Source organism: Pinus tabuliformis, chromosome 4_1 (assembly GCF_031772625.1).
Source record: "Pinus tabuliformis cultivar Carrire ecotype Pingquan chromosome 4_1, CPIR1, whole genome shotgun sequence".
Taxonomy (NCBI): domain Eukaryota; kingdom Viridiplantae; phylum Streptophyta; class Pinopsida; order Pinales; family Pinaceae; genus Pinus; species Pinus tabuliformis.
Genome location: NC_142303.1, coordinates 271,387,248 through 271,411,762, shown reverse-complemented (window position 1 = coordinate 271,411,762; position 24,515 = coordinate 271,387,248). Strand labels below are relative to the sequence as shown.

At 41.4% G+C, this 24,515-nt stretch overlaps 1 protein-coding gene across 7 annotated transcripts in view; it reads left to right on the top strand.

Moving 5' to 3' along the window:
• Positions 1 to 24,515, top strand: part of RSH1 (RELA/SPOT homolog 1) — a 232,625-nt gene that overhangs the window by 15,492 nt on the left and 192,618 nt on the right. For 3 of the 7 annotated variants that reach the window (XM_089419586.1, XM_089419589.1, XM_089419588.1), the window contains exons 4-11: positions 14,064 to 14,252; positions 15,183 to 15,248; positions 15,451 to 15,543; positions 22,107 to 22,220; positions 22,419 to 22,550; positions 22,645 to 22,746; positions 22,833 to 22,910; positions 23,010 to 23,081. In XM_089419586.1, the coding sequence (XP_089275712.1) occupies positions 14,064 to 14,252; positions 15,183 to 15,248; positions 15,451 to 15,543; positions 22,107 to 22,220; positions 22,419 to 22,550; positions 22,645 to 22,746; positions 22,833 to 22,910; positions 23,010 to 23,081 (846 nt within the window). The remainder of the gene's footprint in view (positions 1 to 14,063; positions 14,253 to 15,182; positions 15,249 to 15,450; positions 15,544 to 22,106; positions 22,221 to 22,418; positions 22,551 to 22,644; positions 22,747 to 22,832; positions 22,911 to 23,009; positions 23,082 to 24,515) is intronic. The other 4 variants (XM_089419590.1, XM_089419591.1, XM_089419587.1 and 1 more) reach the window with 3 other exon arrangements.

The window sequence follows — 24,515 nt, the reverse complement described above, 5'->3', positions numbered from 1 at the left end:
CTCCTAACATCCGAGGCCGAGAGAAAAGAACTGTGGGTAGTTCAGTAAGGTTTGCTGGTTTGAAGTGGTGGGTGCTGGTTGCCTCCCATTGTGTTGTCTCCGTGATCTAACGATCCTGGGCCGCCTCTCGGGGAGATGCCTGGAACGGTTCTGCTGCTGGGCCCTCGTAAGCAAGGGGCCTCTCCTCTTTACTGAACGAGGGTCTGTCGATCTGTGTGAGCCGGACTGATCGGTACTTGGACTGGTTGATCTCTTAACTCCTCGGGCTGAGGGGAGTATGCTGAAGAAAGAGGTGATCTGACGAGTAATGTTGGGTCGGACGGGAGGCTGGAGGATATGCTCCCGATGCTTAAGAGTCTCCTGGATGTAAAGTGCGACACATCTCTGGTCCGTGTAGCTGAAGAAGCTGCATAGGTTCTGTGATCCTCTGAACAGACAGTGGTAGCGACCTCTGATCTCATAATATATCGGACAACCGAAGATGAAGTGCCATTCGGTTTCCACCTCCTGTGTATGGCATAGCCGGCAAGTCCTGTCAACTCTCTCTATCTGGTGGTCTGTCTCTACTCGAAGCCTATGTGATCCAACTCTGAACTGCCTGAGGGGGATCCGAAGAGTATGCATCCAATGTCGAAGCGTGTACTGGGGGCGAACTATAAGCCCGTCTCTGATACTCAAGGAGTGCTTTGCATAGAAAGCCATCTTTGGGCGCAGGCCCCCTGGGGGGTTAATCCATGTGACCTGGATAAACTGCCTGTAGATGTCTTCCTTGATGATCTTATTTAGTTCCTGCCTGGGGGGGAGTCCTCTGGGGGCGTTCAGGGAATACCGAAAGGGGGGGAGATTATCTATATGGAGTCCCATTGCCTCGAGGAACTTCGAGACCCCTGTATACTAACACTTGGCTTTTCCTGGTTGGGTGCGGTTGATGGCCTCAGAAGAGCAGTAGGCTAGATAAGGGTACCTGTCGCGTCCTTTCAATGTATCTGCGAAGCTCCGGGATCGGTGAAGAAAGGAGACCAGTCTGAAGGCTGTCTCAAGGCGGAAGGGCTGTGCACCAAATTCGGTCAGTATGATTTGTTGTGGGACAGTATGCTTGCAACGGATAATACGGCGGAGGAGAAGGGTTTGGACTCTCTCAACTGCTGCCCAATCTGACTCAAGTAAGGAGGGGCCCCAAATTTCTGATCCGTACAGGACCGTGGGTCGGATCAGGGCGTCCATAAGGCTCAACTTTGACGAGATGTCCTGGAAGTGATGGCGGAAACATTGTCTCTCTAAAATGGCTAGAGAGCCATACCCCTTATTGATCCGAGGTTGCAGAGCTGGCCGCATACTGAACCGGGGGCCCGAAAACTGTACTCCCAAGTACGTGTAGCTATTGGTAATCTCCACTTTCTCTCCCTTGAAGAGAAATCGGAGATCCTGAGACTTCTTCGTCCCGTTGAAGACTATTACCTTTGTCTTACTCAGGTTCACTGTCAATTTCCGGAGATCACAGAATAGGGCTAATGCATCCAGCTGCCTCTGGAGACCTTCTGGTGATGAGGATAAGAGTGCAATGTCATCTGCAAAGAGTAAGATATAGATCAAAACCTGATGAAGATAGCAACCGTCAGACTCCTGTATGTGTTCCCGCAGAAAGGCTTCGAGCTCATCAATATATATCCCAAATAGGGTGGGGGAGAGCGGGCACCCCTGCTTAACTCCAATCGTGCTCCGGATGAACTCAGATAGTCCCCCAACAGTGCGAAGACGGCCCAGGACAGACTCGTAAAGACGCATAACAACAGTCAGCCGGGGGTTTGAGGTATTGATGTCTTTGAGTCGCTGTAGAAGATCCTCTCTCGGGACTGAATCAAAAGCCTTCCAGAAGTCCACAAAGCAGTAGTACACCTTCGAGGACCGGTGGCGTGCTTCCTCGATCACAGCACGGAGTGTAAAGATGTGGTCAATGGTCTGATGATCTGGCCTGAAACCAGCTTGGCCTCTGGCCTTGAGATCTCTTTCTTCGAAATCGCCGGAAAGCTTTCTATGAAGGATAGTGGCATAGAGTTTTGAGAATGTATGACCCACCATAATTGTCCTGTAGTTGTTGGGGTCCGAGGTATCCCCTGACTTATGGATGGGATATATAATATGGTGGGACCATATGGGGGGGAACCCTTCTCGGACCACATGGTTGAAGAGATCTGCTAGGTATTCGACCAAGGGTCGGAGGCCTTGTTTGAAGAATTCGGCTTGGAATCCTTCCTCGTCTGCTGCTTTGCTGCTATTCATCGCCCAGATGGCTTCCCTGACATCTTTATCAGTGAACAGGTGGCAGGAGAGGGGAGGAGATGTGACTTGGATCTGGGACTGTCCGGGAATGTCGTAAAGGCGGGAGGTGTCTGAGAACATGGAGACTGGGTCGAGATTAGCGGGAGGAGGAGAGTGTCGGGGGAGGATCTTGCCCTAGAATTGCTTGGGGGAATGGGTAAGGAGGGCGGAAAGTTCCCGTCTTTGTTGGGAGATGAACTGTCGTTTTTTGTGGCGGAGGAGGCGACAATAATTCTTTTGGATGGCAGAGTATGAGGGAAGGGACTGACGGAAGGCTTGGCGGAGATCCTGGTGGAGGAGTTTACACTCTGTATCGTACCATTTGTTCATAGGGGAAGTTCCTGTCTTGCGGGAGGTCGAGGTGGTCCGAATGGAGTGGGGAAAGGATTTAAGCGCTGACTCCTAGATTGCCGAGGAGAGACAATGGTACTTATCCGAAACAGTCTCGAGACGGGAGAAGTCATCCGTGTCGGGGAGGATTTGTCGGAGTGAGGAGGAGAAAATGTCGGGGTCGCCCTTATCAAAACGGAAGATGGTTCTACCCGGGGATCGGGGTGGGGGGTGGGTTGGTCGGGGGGGATCAAACTGAAGAGAAAGTGAAAGCAGTGTGTGGTCGGCTAGAGGGATGGGTGATACAGAGAGATTCTGGATAAAAGGGAGCAGTGTTCGACCGGTTAAAGCGTAATTCACCACACTAGTCCCTCCTCCATGAGGCCTACACGTGAAAAAGTGGGATTCTGGGAAGCGCGAGAGGGCGTTCAAAATTATCAACTCATGTGATTCGCCCAACTGCAAAAGATGTCTACCGTAGGCTGTGATGGGGCCCAAAGCGTCCTCCAAGATCCTCTGCATGCCTACTGAAGCCAGGTCAACACCCCTAGTACAGAACACATCCTCAGACCGGTCGTGGAGTGGGACCTGATGATCCTTGGTACGGGCATTGAAGTCCCCCATAATGATAATTTCTCTAGTAGAAAAACAAAATAAGTGGGCTCAATGGTTACATCTTGCTCAGTGGTGGTATAATTCTACTTATCACACGTCAGCAAAAATGACGCCATTCAAGCTTTGTATGGGTATGAACCCCCAAAATGGAAGGATCTAGCTGTTGTCCAGACAAATCTACTTACTGTTAAAGATCAACTAGAAGAAACCCAAAAAATTGTCTAAATATTAAAAGAAAACTTGAATAATGCAAGGAATCGTATGAAGCAACAAGCAAACCGAAACAAAACCGAAAGAGAGTTTGAAGTCGGAGAATGGTTGTTTGTCAAGCTCCAACCATAAAAACAATTATCCTTAAAACAGAAAGGAAAAAACAAATTGGCACCAAAGTTCTATGGACCTTATCAGATCAACAAAAAGATTAGCCAAGTTGCGTATGGTTTAAGCCTCCCAGAGAAAAGTTGTGTTCACAACGTCTTCCATGTCTCCTGCCTTAAAAGGGCACTAGGCGACCATCAATCAACGCAAACAACGCTTCCATCCTTGGATGATGAGGGAAGGGTCATTCTACAACCAGAAGGTATTTTATCTACTAGAGAAAGAAAGCTTCGACATTGTACAATCAAGGAATATCTGATCAAGTGGAAGGACTTACCCTAAGAAGAAGCTTCTTGGGAGAATGAATCATTTTGTCAACAACATCTGTCGTTATGTATGCTTTGAGGACAAAGCATTTTTTCGAGAGGAAGGCAATGTTATGTAAAAATTGTTTAAATTTTAGGTTTATTATTTAATTTTAGGTTAATTAGACGAAAGGGCACGATCATAAGATCATGCCCTTTTCCCAAAGGGTGCCCATGGCGGTATATAAGCCAGGGACCCTCACTGTAAACAATCATCATTCAATTCATTATTCATTTATTAATAAGATATTTTTATATGTTTCTGTTACCATTGAAGTTTGTTACTTCAATCGATTTATTTATGTTCTATCAGCATTTTACTTTATGTTAATGTAATTGCTAAACAATGAAATTGACATTGGGCTAATAAGAAGAAATTGATGTAAATTGCACTAAGCATAGAACATACCATAACTTAATATAAGATCAGGAATTCGAGGAGCAAGCTGAGGTTAGTTTCAGTAGGAAGCAATTGTGTATGCAGGTCGAGATCAATAGGCAGGGTTGAGAGCATCTTCTAAAGGGCGAGACAGTGATCAAGGAGCAGACCGAGAGCAATTCTAGAGCTGAGATAAGTTTCTCAGAGGCTATTTGTTGGTTGTAATAGCAACATATTGTATTTGTAAAAAGATCTATTTGCTCAAAGAACAATCAATAAGAAGACCACAACAAAGAAAGTAGGTTTTCCCATTGAGGTTTCCTAGGTAAACACTGGTGTCAATTTTATGTGTCCATGTGTTTTTATCTCAACTATTTTCCTTTGCATGTTGAATGATAAGAAACTCTGTGTCTTAGTGAAAGTTAAAATTGGTTTCAATTTTTAGTTCCCTTGATTTTTAGCAGATTCATCTGAGTAGTTGCAAAGTTTTAAGAAAATTAACATGGTATCGGAGCCAAGTTTTGTATAAAAACCAAGCACCACGATTGTTCAGTCAATGAAGGGTGTTGCTCAGTTAGTAGGGTTGCGCTAAAGTTTGAAGAACAATATTTTTGGATAAGCAGTATGTCGTTCCAACTTTCCAAGTACTAAGGGCAGATCACTGTTTAGATGTGTTGAGAAATCAAAGTAGATAGAAATTAGGGTATTGATTCCTCTTTTCTTGATAATTATTTGTGATATGTGTTGGTCTTTAATACTTTATTATTTCTTCTTTCATCAAGCAATTACCAAATCATAAATGTATGAAGATCACAATAACAAAAGGCACAAGATGTAGGCGGGCAAAACCTAGTCAAACTCTTCTTCGTATTATAAAACCAAATCAAAATGAGACATCCAAGACCTCTAGACCAAGACCAAGAGCTTCTCCAATCACCAAGTCAGCCACTCAGCAATTCCTCCTTCAAGTCAACGAAAGTCAAGCTTCTGCAATTTGGTCAAATCAGAATTTCAGCCCCTTGTAATTTTCAGCCTCTAGCAAAATTTTAGAAACCCTAGCTTTGCACGTGTGAGATATTCCAAGCATAAAAATCAGTTTTCGTCTTTCTTTTGACTTTTCTTCTTCTCTCTGACTTTCATACTTCTTTCTTCATCTTATTGCAGATCGAATAAGTGAGTGACAAGGAGGTCGAATTCATCATCGATATATAGCCTTCTTCAATGGCCGAATAGGCCTCTTCTAGCGTGACTTCTCTTGGGTAAGGCCGAGTTGGTGATGGAGGTCTTTTAGACTATCTCGACACAAAAATAATTTTTTCTTTTATGATACAAATGCCCAAGAAGGGTACGTTAGATTTCAAGGAGAGGGATTGCTAACGAAGCCCTTGCTTGCTTCATCTTGACTTCTCTCTTCTACGTACTTTAGAGACTAGGCTCAATATAGATAAAGATCAAGGGATACACTTAGCTAGGCATTTAATTAAAATAAACCAAGATCCTGCATCTCACCTAAGTCATAGGATTTGCATAGCATATAGGATAGTTAAGCATTTAAGCAACGGTTGTTCATCCGGTCATTTGGTCCTTAATTGATATAAAGCAAGTGGTTGACTCCATAAGGCACTGGTCTCATTAATAATTCAATCTAATCTCGTAACTTGCTAAAATCAACCAAGTGGCTAGGCCATTCAATCGTGTCTCCCAAACTTGTTGGTTGCGAACTTGTCCTTCATTTTCAAATCCATAGGGACTACCCCCCATAGCTTGCTGTTGGGAGGCAACTAGAACGGAGAGGTCGGGGATTAAAGTGACAACCCCCATCCTGAGTCAATGTTGCACCATGCCTATACAATATGAGCGACAACAATCCCCATGCACAGGGCTTAGGTCCAAAATTATATAAGGGCTCATTTTGTTTAGCATGATGCATACTTCACATGCCATGATGAATTTTTGGCAAAAGAAGCTTTTTTCAAGGAAGATTCAGCAAGTAAAGGGGGACGTGAGCATAGTAATGCATGAGCAAAAGGTGGCAAAGTATACTTATGTTGCATGAAACCCCTTAAAGTACTGCAGACAGAACCGAGAAAAAAACACCTTCTAAATCGGAACATACATTTTTGGAGCATTTTGAATACTAGAACTAGGGTTTCATCCCTTGGAGACTTTGGAGATAGGGTTTTTTGATTAAACCCTATAAATTATACTTATTGAGTGAAGGAGATGAGATGTCTTGCCTTGGAGAACATGGTAGTGTGATGCTTGCTTGCTGGAGCTCCTTGGTGTTGGCTAAGGTTTTTCTTGGTTTTCTCTAGCTAGCATATTGGAGAGCTAAAGGATTGTATTAGTCTTGTGATGAGGTTATGGCATGTACATGAATTGTCTTATTGCAGATTTGATTTTATCTATCTTTGTCTTCATAGTTCAATAATTTCAAGCACTAGTATACTTTGCTAATTTGACATGAGCTAAAGCCCAAATTGTTTAAGTGATTTAACATTAATCTTGAAGATGATAGGGCAGATTTACTGCTGTAATCACAACTGTCATAATGTGAATTTTAGATCTGTTTTATGCATGTTAAGATTGCTCTAGAGGGCTGAAACTTGTTGGCAGACGTTGGTATCTGTTCTTTTGGAGTGCCTTGTTGATTGGTGTTGTCAAGAGGTGAAATATTGTCCACTGTTGCTGCTGTTCTATTTATAATTGATAAGAAACCTAGAGCTGAAAATTCACAAGGTTCAGATCTGGGAAACTCCTGGAAAGAGGTGAAATTTTTGACGTTGCATTAATTTCCCTAGAATAAGAAAATTTCTACACAATTTCCGTTTGAAGTAAGATCCATGCATAAATGCACTACGATGTTGCTTCATGCTCATCATTTTTGGACATTCCTTTGCATTTTTTTTGTATTTTTAATATACTTACCTCATCAAATTGTTATTGTATTTCAATTTATTCTTTCTTTTAATATTAGCTCATAGACATAAGATTGGGATTCCTTATTGTTAATTTTAGGTATGTTCTATGCTTAGAGCAATTTATTTCAATTTTCACAGTTAGCTTAATATCTTTTCCAGATTAGCAATCACATCAGCATTGAAGTAAACTACAGATAGAACATAAACATAAATCACAGAAGACAAGCCAAGACAAGAGGACACAAGATGTGGCGCTAGCCAGGGACAAACCCCAATGTGGGGAACCCTTGATCAATTCTTCTTATATGTTCTTCAATAGTTCAACACATAGAGAGAGAGAGAGAGAGAGAGAGAGTACATTTACAACAGAAGTCAAGACTTTGACTTATCTAGATAAGAGCATAGATCATCTCTAAAAAGATGATACATGAGATCAGTTGAAGACATGCTGCTTCAATTGATTCTCCAAGGTGACTCCTTCACCTATCATTGTGCTACATCTCGTCATCATGCTGCACCTCACCGTGCTGCACCATGCTGCACCCATCATCACAATGTTGGACCTCATTGACCAGGCTGTACACATCATACTGCTGCACCTTATGCTGCACTGCTGCCCCATGTGCCATTGTTGCACCATGCTGCCACAACTGTCCCATGTGCCATTGCTATACCATGCTAGCCACTACTGTCCTATGTGGCATACTGCTGTCCCATTGTTAGTGACATAGCCATTCCATGTTTGCTTGCTGTCCCATTGTTTTGCCGCTGTCCCATCACAACTTGCTATACCTTGCTTTTGTCCCAATAACCTTGCCATACCTTGCTGCTGTCCCATGTGTCTTAGCAGCACCATGTAGCCCATCTGTCCCATTTACTAGCACTATTGTACAATGTCATTGCTGTCCCAGCATGCTGCTGTCCCATTGAACATTGCTCTACAATGTCCTAGGACCCTCATCCATTAGCATCCTCATCACCAAAATACCATCTGCTGCATGCTACAACTCACTGTTCAAGGTCCATTCCTATGCTGCCACGTAGGCCTGTTAAGGGCATCATTACAGTCCCATATCCAGCCTTCACTTATGCTATTAACAAGTGCGGTTGCCCTTTGTTAGGATGCTAACCCTTCTAGCTCTGGTTCTGGGCAGTCTAGCCCTCTTTAACAATCTCGACTTGCTTGTAATTACTCCGGCACCCTATAGCAAGATTGTGTAGGGTTGCGGCTGCCCTTCCATGGATTTGTACTCCTCCAAAGTGCCCTCAAATCAGTCCTATGACTGCTACTCTTTCAGCAAGGGAACTCGACTCTCCTTTACCTTGAAACAAGCCTTAAACTAACTGCATTTGGCCCTTAAACTTACCTCAGAGATACGCTGTCCATACAACCCTTCCACGTTGTCTAGGGCAACCTCCTAATGTTGCGGCTAGGGCATGCTATTATCCTCCTTGACTGCATCTTTGTAGGGACCAATGTATAGGGCTATAGGCCTCCTTCTTGACTGCGTAGAGACCAGCGTATAGGTTAGGGCTCCTTCTTGATAACGTTAGGGCTTCTCTTCATGATTGCGTCCTCTAGATTAGGGTAGCGTATTTCTTCTTCTTGACCGCGGCTAGGTTATGCGTAGAAGCTAGGGCTAGGACTACGACTAGGGCTGATTGTTAAGCCTCCTTTCCTCATGCGTCTTAGGGCTACTTCCTCCTAGATTTCTCTCACACTAAAACCCAAGACAAGTGGAGAAATCAAGAGAGAAGTGTGTGTGAAATGACTCTCAAGTCACCCCCTCTAATACTAAAATGTTGAGCACATGTGTGGGTTATTTGGTTGCTGGCCGACCTGGACGAATCTTATAACACAAATAAATTCATAACTCCATGAATACTTATCAGAATCAAATGATATTTAGATCAATCCTAAACCTCTCGATGAGAGGGATCCAAGAAAAATATTAGCTGCCATAAATAAGATGACCCACATGGAGTTTGGCCCTAGTTTTCAATTTTAACACTCCCTCTCAACTAGGGAGAACTCCATCCACTGATCCATCTGTTCGACTGTACTATCTCTGCCATCAGTGCCCTACTCTGCTCTGCTCTACTGAACCATGAAGAAAAAGAATTGATCGAGAATGTCTCATACCATTCTCTACTGACCCGAAGTCAGTTCCATATGAAGAGAGTGTGTCATACCACTCTTACTGATCCTAGATCAGTTCCAAGAGAGTGAGTCATATCACTCTTACTGACCCGAAGTCAGTTTTATTGATCCCAGATCAATATCACAAGAGAGTGTCTCAAACCACTCATACTGATCCTAGATCAATGGAGGTCATCCTAGCATAGGGAGTACGGTAGATACAACGATGCGTCCATCGATAGTACTACTATGGTCCCTAACCCCATTTCCCTGCTCATTGGCCAGATGAGAGGTACTTCCCATGAGTCCCAGACTGCATGGGTAGGATGCCTCGACAGGAGAACCATTCATCCTGTCCCTAAGTCGCCACGGGGTATCACAGGGGAAGGCTGAGCCATTCACCCTGTACACAACACACCATTAGGGGAGGGTGAGTTGCCCTATGGTCGCTTGTTGCTCCAAGAACTACCCCAAGCCCCTCAGAGCTCCCAGAGCTCAATGCATGCATCATGCAGTACCCTCATAAGAGGGTCTCTCAACGACTTCAAGTCGTTTGGGAAAGTCACAAATTTGACCTTTCCCTGAGGCTTTGACAAAATGTCTGCGACCTGTACATTAGTCTCAATGCGATGGAGCCTCCTCGCTCATCGACATACCATATCCCAGATAAGGTAGTATCTGATGTCTATATGCTGGAGCAATCATAGAATACGGGATTCGACAATTGAATCCCCCCCTGGGTGACAGAGGATCACAGTGTATGTGTACAGATTTGCTGAAGAGCTTCCACAATGAGGCAGCGTCACACGAGATCATACTCGTAGCTATGTATTTAGTCTCAGTGGTGCTTATAGCAACCGACTTCTGCTTCCTGCTCATCCATGATATCAAAGCGGAATCCAAAAAGAACCAACACTCAGAAGTGCTCTTGCGATCCTCCACACTGCCTGCCAAGTCAGCATTCGAATAATCATGCAGCTTCACATTTCCGGCAGTGTGTCTTAATTCACGAGAGATTGTGCCTCGACGATATCTCAGAAGATTCTTGGCACCAATCCAGTGAGGCTCAACCATATATGAGCTCATCATGCTAACTGCAAAACATGTCTGGACGAAAGTTCACCAAGAACATCAACGTGAATGAGTTTATGAAACTTAGAGGCATTTACCAATTCTGGTCTGGTATCACTACCATATAACTTTTGAAAGTTAAGATCCTCGATGTAGTCACGGACTTGGAATTTACCATTCCACATCCAGAATCCAACTCCCTCTTACTTCTGTAAATGAGAGGGTCTACACCTGTTAGAAATAGGTCGTCCTCAGAAGGTGCCAGTATGAGAGGTCTATCATCCACAACCTTCGAGCAATTGTTTGGATCGGTTTCACTCCTAGTGAATCTCAGCTTCATCAGATAGCTATCAATCCTCTCATACTATGCCCGAGGTGTTTTGCTTCAAGCCATAGAGGGCATGAGATTCCTGATCATGAATCTCAAATTGCTTGGGTTGTTCCAAATCTGTGGACCTGCTACATGAGGGGAATGGTCCCCTTGTAAGATTTTCCTTTGGTACATCTCAGACATGTACCTTCATGCTCTTCTTGAATTCAGGCATCCGAGTCACCATCTGACTCACATCGGGTAGGGCCCCATAAGTAGACCTTCGGTGCTATAGATGAGATGTGACAACTAACATGGTCTCCAATGGACTTCCAGCATACAACCCTGAACTCAAAAGCATCTTTTCAAATACATACCTTTCCATTGATGAATGCCACCTTGAAACCTTTGACTTCCATTGCTAAAATGGACACTATGTTCTTCTTGTGATCAGGTACATAAAAGAGATTCTAGAAATGAATTGAGTTACCCTCATTCAATTGAGGGGTAACATTCCCTACACCCTTTCCGGGATAGGTGGCATCGGCTCCAAGTATAATCCCACGATTGTTTCCATCTCTACTAAATTAGAGTGATCACCCTTCTATTCTATGAAGTGCCTTGAAGCACTACAATCAATAAGCCAGATTCCCACAAAATTTGAAGGAGAGGGCCAATACAAGATAACGCTTCTTTACCTTATCAGAAACAACATTTGATTCTTCATATCTGGGGTTCCTTGCTTTCTTTGAACAGTCAACTGTTTCCTTGATGACGTGCATTACTTGTCATTCCTCTGATCATTGAAGATGTCCCTGGAATGATTGTTATCATCATCAAGTGATGTGTCCCTACCATTCGGACACTCCTTCGCATAATGGTCGAACTTATTGCAAGCAAGGCATCTGCCTTTCCTTCCACCCTTAGATCCGGACTTCCCATTGAAGTGATCTTTAGGTAGGCCATCAGAAGCTTCCGCTGCGCCATTCTGATAATGTTCTCTGTTTCAACTTCACCCTTGGTGAATTTGAAGAGGGATGAGGAATCCATTGATCCTTTTGTCCTTTCCCAACTGTCTCTGGTGATTGCTCTTTAACTCTTGTCTGGGCTTTGTCTTCACCTCACTTTGATACCATGTTAATTTTAGGTATGTTCTATGCTTAGAGCAATTTATTTCAATTTTCACAGTTAGCTCAATATCTTTTCTAGATTAGCAATCACATCAGCATTAAAGTAAACTGCAGATAGAACATAAACATAAATCACAGAGGACAAGCCAAGACAAGAGGACACAAGATGTGGCGCTAGCCAGGGACAAACCCCAATGTGGGGAAACCCTTGATAAATTTTTCTTATATGTTCTTCAATAGTTCAGCAGAGAGAGATGGTACACTTACAACAAAAGTCAACACTTTGACTTATCTAGATAAAAGCATAGATCATCTCTAAGAAGATGATACATGAGATCAGTTGAAGACATGCTGCTTCAACTGATTCTCCAAGGTGACTCCTTCACCTATCATTGTGCTGCATCTCGTCACCATGCTGCACCCATCATCACAACGCTGGACCTCATGACCATGCTGTACACATCATACTGCTGCACCTTAGGCTGCACTACTGTCCCATGTGCCATTGTTGCACCATGATGCCACAACTGCCCCATGTGCCATTGCTGTACCATGCTCGCCACTGCTGTCCTATGTGACATACTGCTGTCCCACTGTTAGTGACATAGCCATTCCATGTTTGCTTGCTGTCCCATCACAGCTTGCTATATCTTGCTGCTGTCCCAATAGCCTTGCCATACCTTGTTGCCCCATGTGTCTTAGCAGCGCCATGTATCCCAGCTGTCCCATTTACTAGCACTGTTGTACAATGTCATTGCTGTCCCATCATTGTGCTGTCCCAGCATGCTGTTGTCCCATTGAACGTTGCTATACCATGTCCTATGACCCTCATCCATTAGCATCTTCATCGCCAAAATACCATCTGCTGCATGCTACAGCTCACTGTTCAAGGTCCACTCCTATGCTGCCACGTAGACCTGGTCAGGGCATCATTACAGTCCCATATCCAGCCTTCACTTCTGCTGTTAAGGAGTGCGGTTGCCCTTTGTTAGGAGGCTGACCCTTCTTGCTGTGGTTCTGGGCAGTCTAGCCCTCTTTAACAACCTCGGCCTGCCTGTAATTACTGCGGCACCCTACAGCAAGACTGTGTAGGGTTGCGGCTGCCCTTCCATGGATCTGCACTCCTCCAAAGTGCCCTCAAATCAGTCCTATGACTGTGGCTCTTCCAGCAAGGGAACTCGGCCCTCCTTCACCTTGAAACAGGCCTTAAACTAACTGCGTTTAGCCCTTAAACTTACCTCAGAGATACACTGTCCATACAGCCCTTCCACGCTGTCTAGGGCAGCCTCCTAATACTGCGGCTAGGGCATGCTATTATCCTCGTTGACTGCATCTTTGTAGGGACCAGTGTATAGGGCTATAGGCCTCCTTCTTGACTGCGTAGAGACTAATGTATAGGTTAGGGCTCCTTCTTAATAACGTTAGGGCTTCTCTTCATTACTGCGGCTAGGTTATGCGTAGAAGCTAGGGCTAGGACTGCGGCTAGGGATGATTGTTAAGCCTTCTTTCGTCCTGCGTCTTAGGGCTACTTCCTCCTAGATTTCTCTCACACTAAAACCCAAGAAAAGTGGAGAGAATTGAAGAGAGAAGTGTGTATGAAATGACTCTCAAGTCATCTCCTTTTATACTAAAACATTGAGCACATGTGTGGGTTATTTGGTTGCTGGCCAACTTGGACGAATTGTCTTATAACACAAATAAATTCATAACTCCATGAATACTTATCGGAATCGGATGATCTTTAGATCAATCCTACACCTCTCGATGAGAGGGATCCAAGAAAAATATCAGCTGCCATAAATAAGATGAGCCACATGGAGTTTGGCCCTAGTTGCCAATTTTAACACTTATCCACTTGAAATTGCATGGAGTATGTGTGAATTTATTGGCTCTAGCCTACTGTTTTTGTTGTTGTGTTTTGTGACATTTGTAAAATCTTTTTAATTTTTATATTTTTATCAAAATTAAGAAATCATCGTGGGTTGTGTATTAGAAGTAATTGTCTGAAATTTTTTTTTTAATCCTCGGTGCTGTTTCATTAAGAATTGTTCTACGCCCAGCTCAGAGTGGTTGGATGTTAGTTGGCAGGTGTTCTTTGATAATTATTTTGTTGTTTAGTAATGCCACATATATATTAACTTTCTTGGTATTTATCTTTTTTGAAGCAGGTTGCGAGTAGTGACGACACTCCTTTCATGGGAGAATCTTGTAGCAAGTATCTTGATGATGTTGCTCGTTTGAAGACTTATAGACTAAGGTTAAGGACAAGAGCTCATATGAGATGGAGAGCATGCTATTCATCTAATTCCAGTCCAGAGTATCCTGATCCAGTTACTGTTAAAACACTGTGGGAGGTGAGCTTACATCTATACATGCCTTATTTATTTTAGCTGATGCATTATATCAAATTCATTTATATCCCCAAGAGAATCAAGATCTAAGTGATTGCATTTTTCCCATAATTATTTTGAAATGCTAGTTCATATGATGTTATGGAGTATTTTTAGACATTCCTAGAAAGTTTTATAGATCTTAGCAAACACATTCACTATCCAAGTTCCACACTCTGCACATAGTTGTTATAATTATCTTGCATAGTAAAATTGATTTATAAGGGTTCATTTGACAATCAATCTTCCATTATGCCTTCCTCTTTGTTTTCTTTCTATATCAATTTTTTTGCATGCCATGTCATGTTTTTGTTTTATCTGGTGGCGTCTTTCTACTCTAATTACATTTAGTTTCCTTTGTTTGCACAACTTAACTATTAGATTACAATGCTAGCATGTAAGTGTTTAGCTTATAGACTAGTGTCAATCAGTCACCCATAAATATTTTTAGCATGGAAGAGAAGATTGCATTCTTCATGATATGGTAATTGATTATGATTATGTTCTTTGATATGCAACGTTGGTGTAGTGTTTTTCCTCTTGGGTTGGCACAAATGCTAATTTCAAAATCATAGTAAGTTTGGTTGTGTTGAGCCCCACTTAGGCTCTAATTTGACTCAAGGTAACATTAATGACACCCTAAACCCTTCTTGCACTCATCACCTGCATCACAGCATAAATCTTTGCTGTCATAATATTTTTTCTGTTTTCAATATGTTCAATCTCTGGTGTCTCGAGATGTGACGTGCCTCTGCCGGTGATTTCGTAATCTTTATTGCTCTAGGTTCTACATATTTGGAGACTTTCAGTCTTTGACATTTCACCTTTAACTTGATTATATGTGAATTATGTTGAATACTTGTACAATGTCCTTACATTGAATTTTTATTTCAGGTTCTGAAACCGACTATTTTATATCTGTCATCTGCACATCTGCAGTTGGTCAAAGATGCTCTAAAGGTATATTATTTAGGATAGTAAAAGGTACTTAAATTTGCTCAGTTACTGTTGAGTTCCCCTCAAATTTTGCTTTTTGAGAGAGCTTCTTTTATGTGTGTGTGCAAATTATGGCTAAAATCATTTTCTAAGCACATAAATTGCTCGGTGATATTTTTTTTAAATGAACAAGATTTGTTAAATGATGTTTTCTTTGATGATGCAGTTAGCCTTTGAAGCTCATGATGGGCAGAAGCGGAGGAGTGGGGAGCCATTCATCATACATCCAGTAGAAGTTGCCCGTATCCTTGGCGAGCTTGTAAGACATGAATTTTTATTTCATGCATTTCCAAGATCAGTAAAAATTCAATAATTCCTAGTAATTCTTTTTGAAAAATATGTCATATATTTACAGAAAAATATTTATATCAGTAAAAACAAAATAGCAGAAGGGTAACACACAATGGGACTTCTATCCTGTTCCTCAGTGCTACCAAAACTGAAATAAAATCAGAGCACGCAGCTGCATCTAAGATACCTAGCATCCTTTATGGGCAATTTTTTTTGGCTAACAGCTGTGTAAGCACCTCATCCTGCCATAGACTACAAAAAGTAGAGAGAGACTAACCTCATTATCCAAAACAGACTTACAATGTATATTCCAGATAGAAAACAGGGAAGAGTTGTGCGGACTTTGCCAGATACCCAAAAAAGAAGAGCAGACTAAATAGCTGGAGTTGGCGAGAAGAGATGCATGCCAATGCAACTTACCCTCTCGGAGGACTGAATACCGTGTCTGAACATAATTCCAGCAACACTTGGCAAATTGACAATCCCAAAACATGTGCTTCACTGTTTCAAAATGGTTACAGACAGGCCAGAGGTCATTAGAGAGATTTCTCTTCACCAATTGGGCCTAGGAGGCAAGCCCCTAATAAGAAACACGCCATGCAAACACTCTGAGCTTGTAGGACAGCCACATATATCATAGATCATGCAGGTGATGCATCCACCTATCCTTGGGATTTTTGGCCACTCAACGAGCATTAAGCATAGGGGCTAGTTCATGGAATTGCTGTAATATGGAGTACAGTTTTTGAGAGTCATATTGCTTAAGGCGGTGACCAAAGCTCCATTTTCAATCCCTCCAAAATTGTCCAAAGTGTGGGAATATTCATTTAAGACACATCCTCCTATGGGATGAGTTCAACTAGCTTAGAGATGGTGGGGTGATTAGATGGAAGCAAGCCTTCAAACTAGCCAATGTCTGCTTTCAATAAGAGGTTTAATGATATTGCAAGGGATTTACCTCAAGATTATAAGCCTCCTGAGAAGTCTCTTCTGGTTTACTATATCAATGCGTTCACTGATGATCCTTCTTATGAGTTGTGGCACGCTAGGCATGCTGATGTGAAAGCTGCACAGACTTTGGCTGAGGAAATGGAAAAATGTAGAAGGGTGTCTAGGAAGTCTGAGATTCCAGGTTTTTCTAGGTGTAATCATAAGAATGAATCAAAAGGTAAAGAAGTTAAAGAAGCTGATAAGGATCCCATTAAAGAATTAACGCAACTTATTAAGGATATGAAAGTTGATCATGCAAATCAGATAACTGCCCTTCAAAATCATTTAATCAATATGGAAAGGTCTCAAGGAAATAAGATGCAAAATAATAGAAATAATATTAATGCATGGCAAAAGAGGGGCCCTCCTAATGAGCAAAGACCGCCTAATCTGCTTGAGTCTGCAAATGTTGTTGATCAATCTTTACCATATTGTAGACCTTGTGATAATTTTCATGAAGAGGCTCACTTGCGCTGTTGCAAGAGGAATCTTGGACAGTGGAAAGGCGGGGACAAGTGATCAGATAAATATAGTTAGTACTGAACGTTACTTGTCTATGGAGGATTGGATGGAGGTTGTTGAGAATAATAATGGTGTTGAGATGCTCCTGTCTTCTTATAGTATTAATAACGTTAATGATGAGAAAGACATGATCACTGAGTTGTATGGAGAAAAGCCATCTCCAGAACAAGTCTTGGAGATTGTGAAAGATAAAGGATTAACTTATCAGCGGAGGAATAAAGAGCAAAAAGAAAATCAAATTACCCCTAGAGTTTCAAGCGCCAGTTTGAATATTGACTTGGGAGGTGGGATTAATAATGCAAAATCATAGTTCTTATCACTGAGATTCTAAAGATTCCTTCTCAAAAGTCTAAGTTATTGAAGGCTATTGATGCTCCTCATATTGATGAATCTCGTGAAAGGGCTCCTGAACCTGTCTATCAGGATGCTCTCGTATGCTTGCAAAGTATTGATTCAGATAATAAAGATCATCAACTGTTTTTCATTACTTGTTAACAGTTTTCGATTATATAATTGAATGTTGGACTCTGGTGCATCAGCTTGTGTTATGACTAGGAGGGTCATGGAGCAGCTCAATTTGAGAATCTATAGACCATTTTACAGCACGTGCCATGGATTCCAAGAAGATTGAAGTTCATGGGTTAATTAAGGATTTGCAAGTGCATTTGTCAGTTTACTCTGATATAATGATTGCGATGGACATTGTTGTAGTTGATGTATCGGATGCTTGGGGTATGCTGTTATCGAAAAAATGTGCCTTTGATCTAGGAGGGAGTATTCAGATGAATTGGTCATATGCTGTGATTCCTTCTCCTAGAGGAAGTGGATTTGTCAGACTTAACAGAGAGCCTGAAAGAAGATTCCATGTTGAGGACCCCAAGAGCCCCCATAATGAAGTTATAATGGAACAACTTAATATGGGAAACTATGCTATCTTATCTAATTCTATAGTTCCTGCGGAGGAAAAGGTTGTGTTGAAGAATCTAGGGCATCTGGGTTATAGTGAGATTCTTTTGACGATGATAACTATTTGTGAGGTACTTTTTACTTTTTCTTATTAGCACAATCTTCTATCATGGACCATAGGTGGGGACTTCATAATGGCCTACCCATCCATAATGGGCTTCGGGATGTGCCAATATCTCCTAAACTCCAAATGGAGATAATATAGTCAAAGTACATCCCTCAAAAGATGGTGGCATGTGACAAATAGGTGAATGAATTAGGGAATGAGAAGGAGCCGCCCTAGGTCACATGCTGGGGTACAAGGGTAGCTAATAAGAGCGAAGCCCACACTTAGGGGTTTATAATGAGTAGGAGGGAGAAGTTGCGGTACATGAGGTTTCTCGGCCTTGGATTTTCGCCCTTCTTTATATGCCTTTTGCCCTTTTATTATTTTCTTTGATTAACTGCTCGGGGCTCAAGAGGTTAGAGCATGGGTGTATAAGATATAACAGTGAATTTCCCCTTTTAAGGTGGGGCGGTTTGTCGCCCACGAGGGGTTGGAACAATCATGGGTTCCTATATGATGAAGAAGGCTCAATGAACTTGTAGGAACCAGGGGGGTGGCCATGATGATGGGGTAGAGCACATGTTTTGGCTTTTGCCCACATGCTAATTGTATTTGTCCTAACCATCTTTTGCATTTTGTTGTACATTTTCCTGTTGAATGTGGCCATATATGCTTTTGTCTTTCTTTTCAGCTGCATCAACCTCCAGGGTTCATTCCAGGCCATGACCCAAGGTGTGGGCAAGTTAACCCTATGTGGACCCAATGGAGGAATGTGGACTCAGGCGAGAGAAATGATGAATGGGTAATAATGAATGGAAAGAGGGTAATATAAGCAGACAAGGGAGCGAGACTATGTAACCAAAATCAGGGTTTCCCATGAAATACCATCCCTGGAACCAAATGGACAGTAAAAGAGATCCCACAGGACTAGAATCCAACGTTAATTCCCAAGAGGGAATTAGGGGACAAAAGCACATACCTAGCCCATACTTTCCGCCGAATCCCCCCATTAATCCATGCCCAAAAGTGTCAATGATAAGCGAACTACAATACTCAATTTCCAAATGACAAGGCATACCTTTAGGTTTGGGAGGCCCACCTTCAAACATACGATCATCGCAGATGGGCAAGGGATCACATCGCTGGCTCAGGTGGCGAAGAAATGGAACAATGAGCTAGATGGTGGCTGCTAGCTGCTGGTTGAGGACCATCTTGGAGAAATTATTTTCTCCTAGGGATATTACCCACAAAATGGTGGGTAACATCTGGCTCCAACTGGGATGTGATCTCTCAAAGAGGTGGGCGAAGCTACTCGAACGAGAGGTCATGAGAACTCCAACAATCTCTTGGTTACCGTATACCTGTCACTTGCACATATAATATATGGAAAAACATGGGGCAACATTCTTTCGCGGTGTCTCATGATCGCACATGCTATATTTTAGGCCATAAAATCAACAGAAAATAAAATATGCAAATATTTATCTATTTATCATGGGAAATGTCATATGATGTTAGTTCTAATGCAAAAAGCAACATGCAATGCATCCTACCCTATGCATGTGATAATGCTAATGCTAGGTGTAATCATAAAGCCAGTGCAACCAACATATTATCAGATCAATATACATTTTCTTGCCAGTATGAGTACTCATGTAGCAAATCCCAAAGTGAATGCAAATCCAAACACATGGAGGACGTTGTGGGTGGGAGGTGGGAAAATATGATGCGCACACATGGATGATTATGTGAGAAGAGGTGAGAAAAGGATGTAATCTAGTTCGTGAGATCTTCTCTTGCAACCAAAACATAGAGATATCAACAACCAAGCTCATAAAGTGTTAGTGATGGTAACCTCTGGCATATCACTTCCACCATTGTCCTTATTATTTACATCATAACTAATGGCCTTCATTGGGTTATGATTAGTGGGAAAGGGAGGCCGATAAGATGGAGAAACACAAGTAGGTTGCACACGATGATTACACTGGAGAGGGGAGACTATGGAGTGGTCAAAACCTTGAGGGCGTGTCCAAGGAGGAAAAGTATAATCGATGAAGGGCTTTTCCTTGACACTATTCTCAGGCAGGGGGAAGGGCTCACAGTTGACAGCATATGACCAGGGATGATGACCAATAGGAAAAAGGGAGAAATAAATATTGCATTCAACGAGTTGTGCTTTACCAAAATCATAATCTAAAGGCTCAAGTGATTTGAACATAGAATCATACTCAGGAGAAGTGGGAGCCTTATCAATTCCCTTAGTATCAAAGATCGGTCTCTTCTAAAAGGAAAATTGATCATTTCCAACAGCTCCTATTTATGCAAAGGAAAATGAAGATTCTCCTTCGCAAGGGTATCAATGGGTATGTCATCATAAATAGTGCCCCAAGGGGAAGGGAAGACCAATCTCATTGTCATCCTTCTTGTCGGTGTCGTAAGTGGGAGCACAATCAAATTGAGGACCAACAATTTCCCATTTCTCCTTTTCAATGTGGAAGTAATCTTCAATGTCATCTTTCAAGGGGCTAATGGGATCATCTCTCTCAAGGTTTTCAAAAGAGGATTCATCGTGAGTAATATCCTTGAGAAGGGTAGGGTTGGTCTCAATTTCGCTTTCCATAAATTCATCCTTCCAATCACACGTGTCCTCAAAATCATCATTTTCATCATGTGGACCCAAGGGGGACTCGTCTTCTTGCTCATTACCTTGATTCTTAATGTCTTGATAATGCTAGATGAAAGCTTGCTTATTACCTAGATTCAACTTCGAAATTCAAGTTTGGAAATTTATAAAATGAAATTAACTAACACACTACTCTTTCCCTTTCTGACCATAATTGTAATTCGTTGAATCTTATCATTAAAGCTTCAAGATAGACTTCAAAAAGTAGACTTATTTGCAATTGTTGAACCTCAAGATTTGCAATAGGAGCTGCCAAGGAATGATTGGCAGCAACTGTCTATATTATATTGAAAGCTTTGCTACATCTCCACGTCTCTGTCGCTTTACAAAGCTCATGTAGTCCAACCCCCTGACCTGACATGTATCACTTGCAAAATAAACAAATGGTACCTTCTCTGCTCAAAATAGGTGCTCGAAATGTGAAAATCTGCCCAAAATAGGTACCCGAAATGTCAAAATCTGTTGCAGCGAAGCTTCCTAAAAGCTCCAAAGTACCCACTGAAGCTCCTGGCCATTTTGGAGCGTTTCCTACCAGCTGCCAAGCTCCCATGAGCGCGGGAGCGTGGGGTACGTGCTCTCCAATGCCTGGGAGCGCTATCCGTGTAACTATGCTTATTTATATTGCAATTTTATCTTTTATTGCTCATATATCCAATTGTGCTAATCTTTTGATATCTCTTACTAACTTTGTCTTTCATCATTGTTTTTCTTGTAACTTGAGATATAGTTTATTTGTGCAAGTCCTTTTAATTTGTATTTGAACATCGTTATTAAGGCACTGGTCTATCACTCTTTATCATTCTAAGTGTCATATCAATCTAATTGAATCTATCCCTATAACACCTCACATTGCTCAATAACAATCTTACTTGCCAATTAACTCTAAATCAAGTTGCCTAGAGAAGTGATTGCCTTGCCCTTAGTCTCCTAGAACTTGTTGTTCCAACAAGTTTTCCTCATTTATCCATCTTTAGGGACCAACCCCCATAGCTTGTCTAGGAGAAAGCTTAAACTGAGTGAGTAAGGAATAGGTGACAGCCCCTACTCTGAGTGTTGCACCTTATTAGGTGTATACTTGGGCGACAACGAGACATAATGATCATTGATAGCATGCTATTTTGTAGTAAAATTTGTGTGGCATTTCATGGTTGTGTTCTTGACATCTATCTGCTCTGTTTTGTAAAAACTATAAAGTAAATATTCTGGCACTCAAAGAATTTGCTTCTCGATTTGTTGATTGCAGTTTTTTCTTTTAAAATATATTTTTATTTAGCTTTGATTTATATAGTATAAAGCTTGATTCTTTTGACGTTATGTTTAGGGAATAGGTGACAGACCCTACTCTGAGCGTTGTGCCTTAGGTGTACACTTTGGGCGACAACAAGACATAATGATAGCATGCTATTTTGTAGTAAAATATGTGTGGCATTTCATGGTTGTGTTCTTGACATCTATCTGCTCTGTTTTGTAAAAACTGTCAAGTAAATATTTTGGCACACAAATAATTTGCTTCTAGATTTGTTGATAGCAGTTTTTTCTTTTAAAATATATTTTTATTTAGCTTTGCTTTATATAATATAAAGCTTGATTATTTTGACGTTATGTTTTGTAATGTTTCTTAATATTTTGACAGGAATTAGATTGGGAATCAATTGCAGCTGGCCTCTTACATGATACTGTGGAAGACAGTAATGTTGTTACTTTTGAAAGGATAGAAGAAGAGTTTGGTCCAGTTGTACGTCGCATTGTCGAAGGAGAAACAAAGGTGCCTATACTATAAATATTATCTTTTGAGGAAAGCATGTCCTGAACTTGTTTTTTGAATAATTTTGAAGCCTTATTTTTCTTGTATCTTGCAGGTTTCCAAGCTTGGTAAACTGCAATGTACAGATTTAAAAAATTCTGTCCAAGATGTGAAAGCTAATGATTTGCGCCAAATGTTTCTTGCTATGACTGAAGAGGTAGTTTTCTTTAGTACAATGTGGTTTACAAGCATGATTGAAGTGTTTTGGCAAGGCCATGTAACATTTGCAAATTGGATTTTCAGGTCCGTGTTATTATTGTGAAACTTGCCGACAGGTTACACAACATGCGTACTCTGTCTCACATGCCACCACATAAACAAGTAAGATGACAATATGTGGGCCAGGTTCCATACTCTCAGTATTGCTGGTGAAATACTAAATTCTTTTTCAGGTGCTTACACACTTTGTAACTCTTGCAGCGTAGCATCGCTTCAGAAACATTGAAGATTTTTGCACCTTTGGCTAAGTTGTTAGGGATGTACCAAATCAAGGTACTAAATTTGGTTTATTGTTTTGAATATTTGTACTATACATAAATTGAACGATAGCTGCTTGCACAATTCTTGTAAATTAAAGTCACGATTTCTATCCCTTGACCTATATCTAGTGACTCTCCAACAGAGAAATGTTTTCAGGTTGTTATATTTCTGCACTCTTCAAATTTATTTAGTTTACGGTACAAACACTTCTGTCAGTTTGAGATCCCAAAACTTGCTGCTGAAGCTGGATTCCTGAATACGAGTACAAAACAATGTTGTGCACACTGGGGACAAATGCCTAGTGACATATAGTGGCAATGATGTGTAAAAATGCTTACCCAAGAGGGTATTTCTGTCAAATATCTGAATTCATTACTTACTTTTCTTGTGCCATTTTACCCTTATAAGTATTTATGTCTTGTTTTACAGTTATGATTCCAAATCTGAAAGACTGATTTTACAGGTCATGTAGTGATTAATACATGCTTGAAAAACATTGGATTAGATTATGATGAAATCTTCTGGTAACCATATATCCAAATTTATAAAGATAAGTTTTACATTTATTTAATAATGTGTTGTTCCATTAACGGAACTAATATTAAATCAACTTCAAAGGCATTTGGAAAACTTTTGCTGCATGCAAGCCTTTTTTAGTGGCATCATAATATCATTGGATGCTGAGGAGTGTAGGAATTTTTACCTAGCCGTTAAAAGGCTACAACCAACCTCACCATATGTGAACAAGAGGAGCTCTCCTCTAAAGGTTATAGTCATCATGATAATGAAGTGTGTCAAATGTTAGTAACCCCCAAATAGTCTAGGGTACTAACTCATTAGGCTCGAAACCACATCATACCACATCAAAAAAACCACAGTAATACCTTGAACCATGCGTGAAGGAGTAAATGTGCTGGGTGCTCCACAGGAGGTCATATATATTAACACTATGGTGGAAACCGTATCCAATATAAGGGCCAAAATGTTACGGCACTCTAGTTAGGTATTATGTACGTCCAACAATGTCTGCCAATTCTGACCACATCCCATCACCTTGTCATATGATGACTGAAACCACATAAGGAAAGTTCTATGTAATGTGCTATCCCAATTGAACAATACATCAAGAACATCACCCTAACACTGAAACACATTGCAATATGAAGGTGCTCTAATTTTACATTAATAATCACAACCAGTGATCTTGCTAAGCTCTAGGTGCAAGCAACCACATACCTTTAGATACCATTCACCCGCTGTTAAGTAGTGGTTTGAAGAGGTCATAAGGGAACTTGTAGGGGAAGTGCATGCATTCATTATAATGCCCTAGATCTCACCAATATTCCATAAAATTTATCTGCAAGTATCTATCATGACTCATGAGTGATGCAAATGCATAAAGTACTTAGTAAACCCTCATGCAACATGAAGGGTATTAGACCTCAT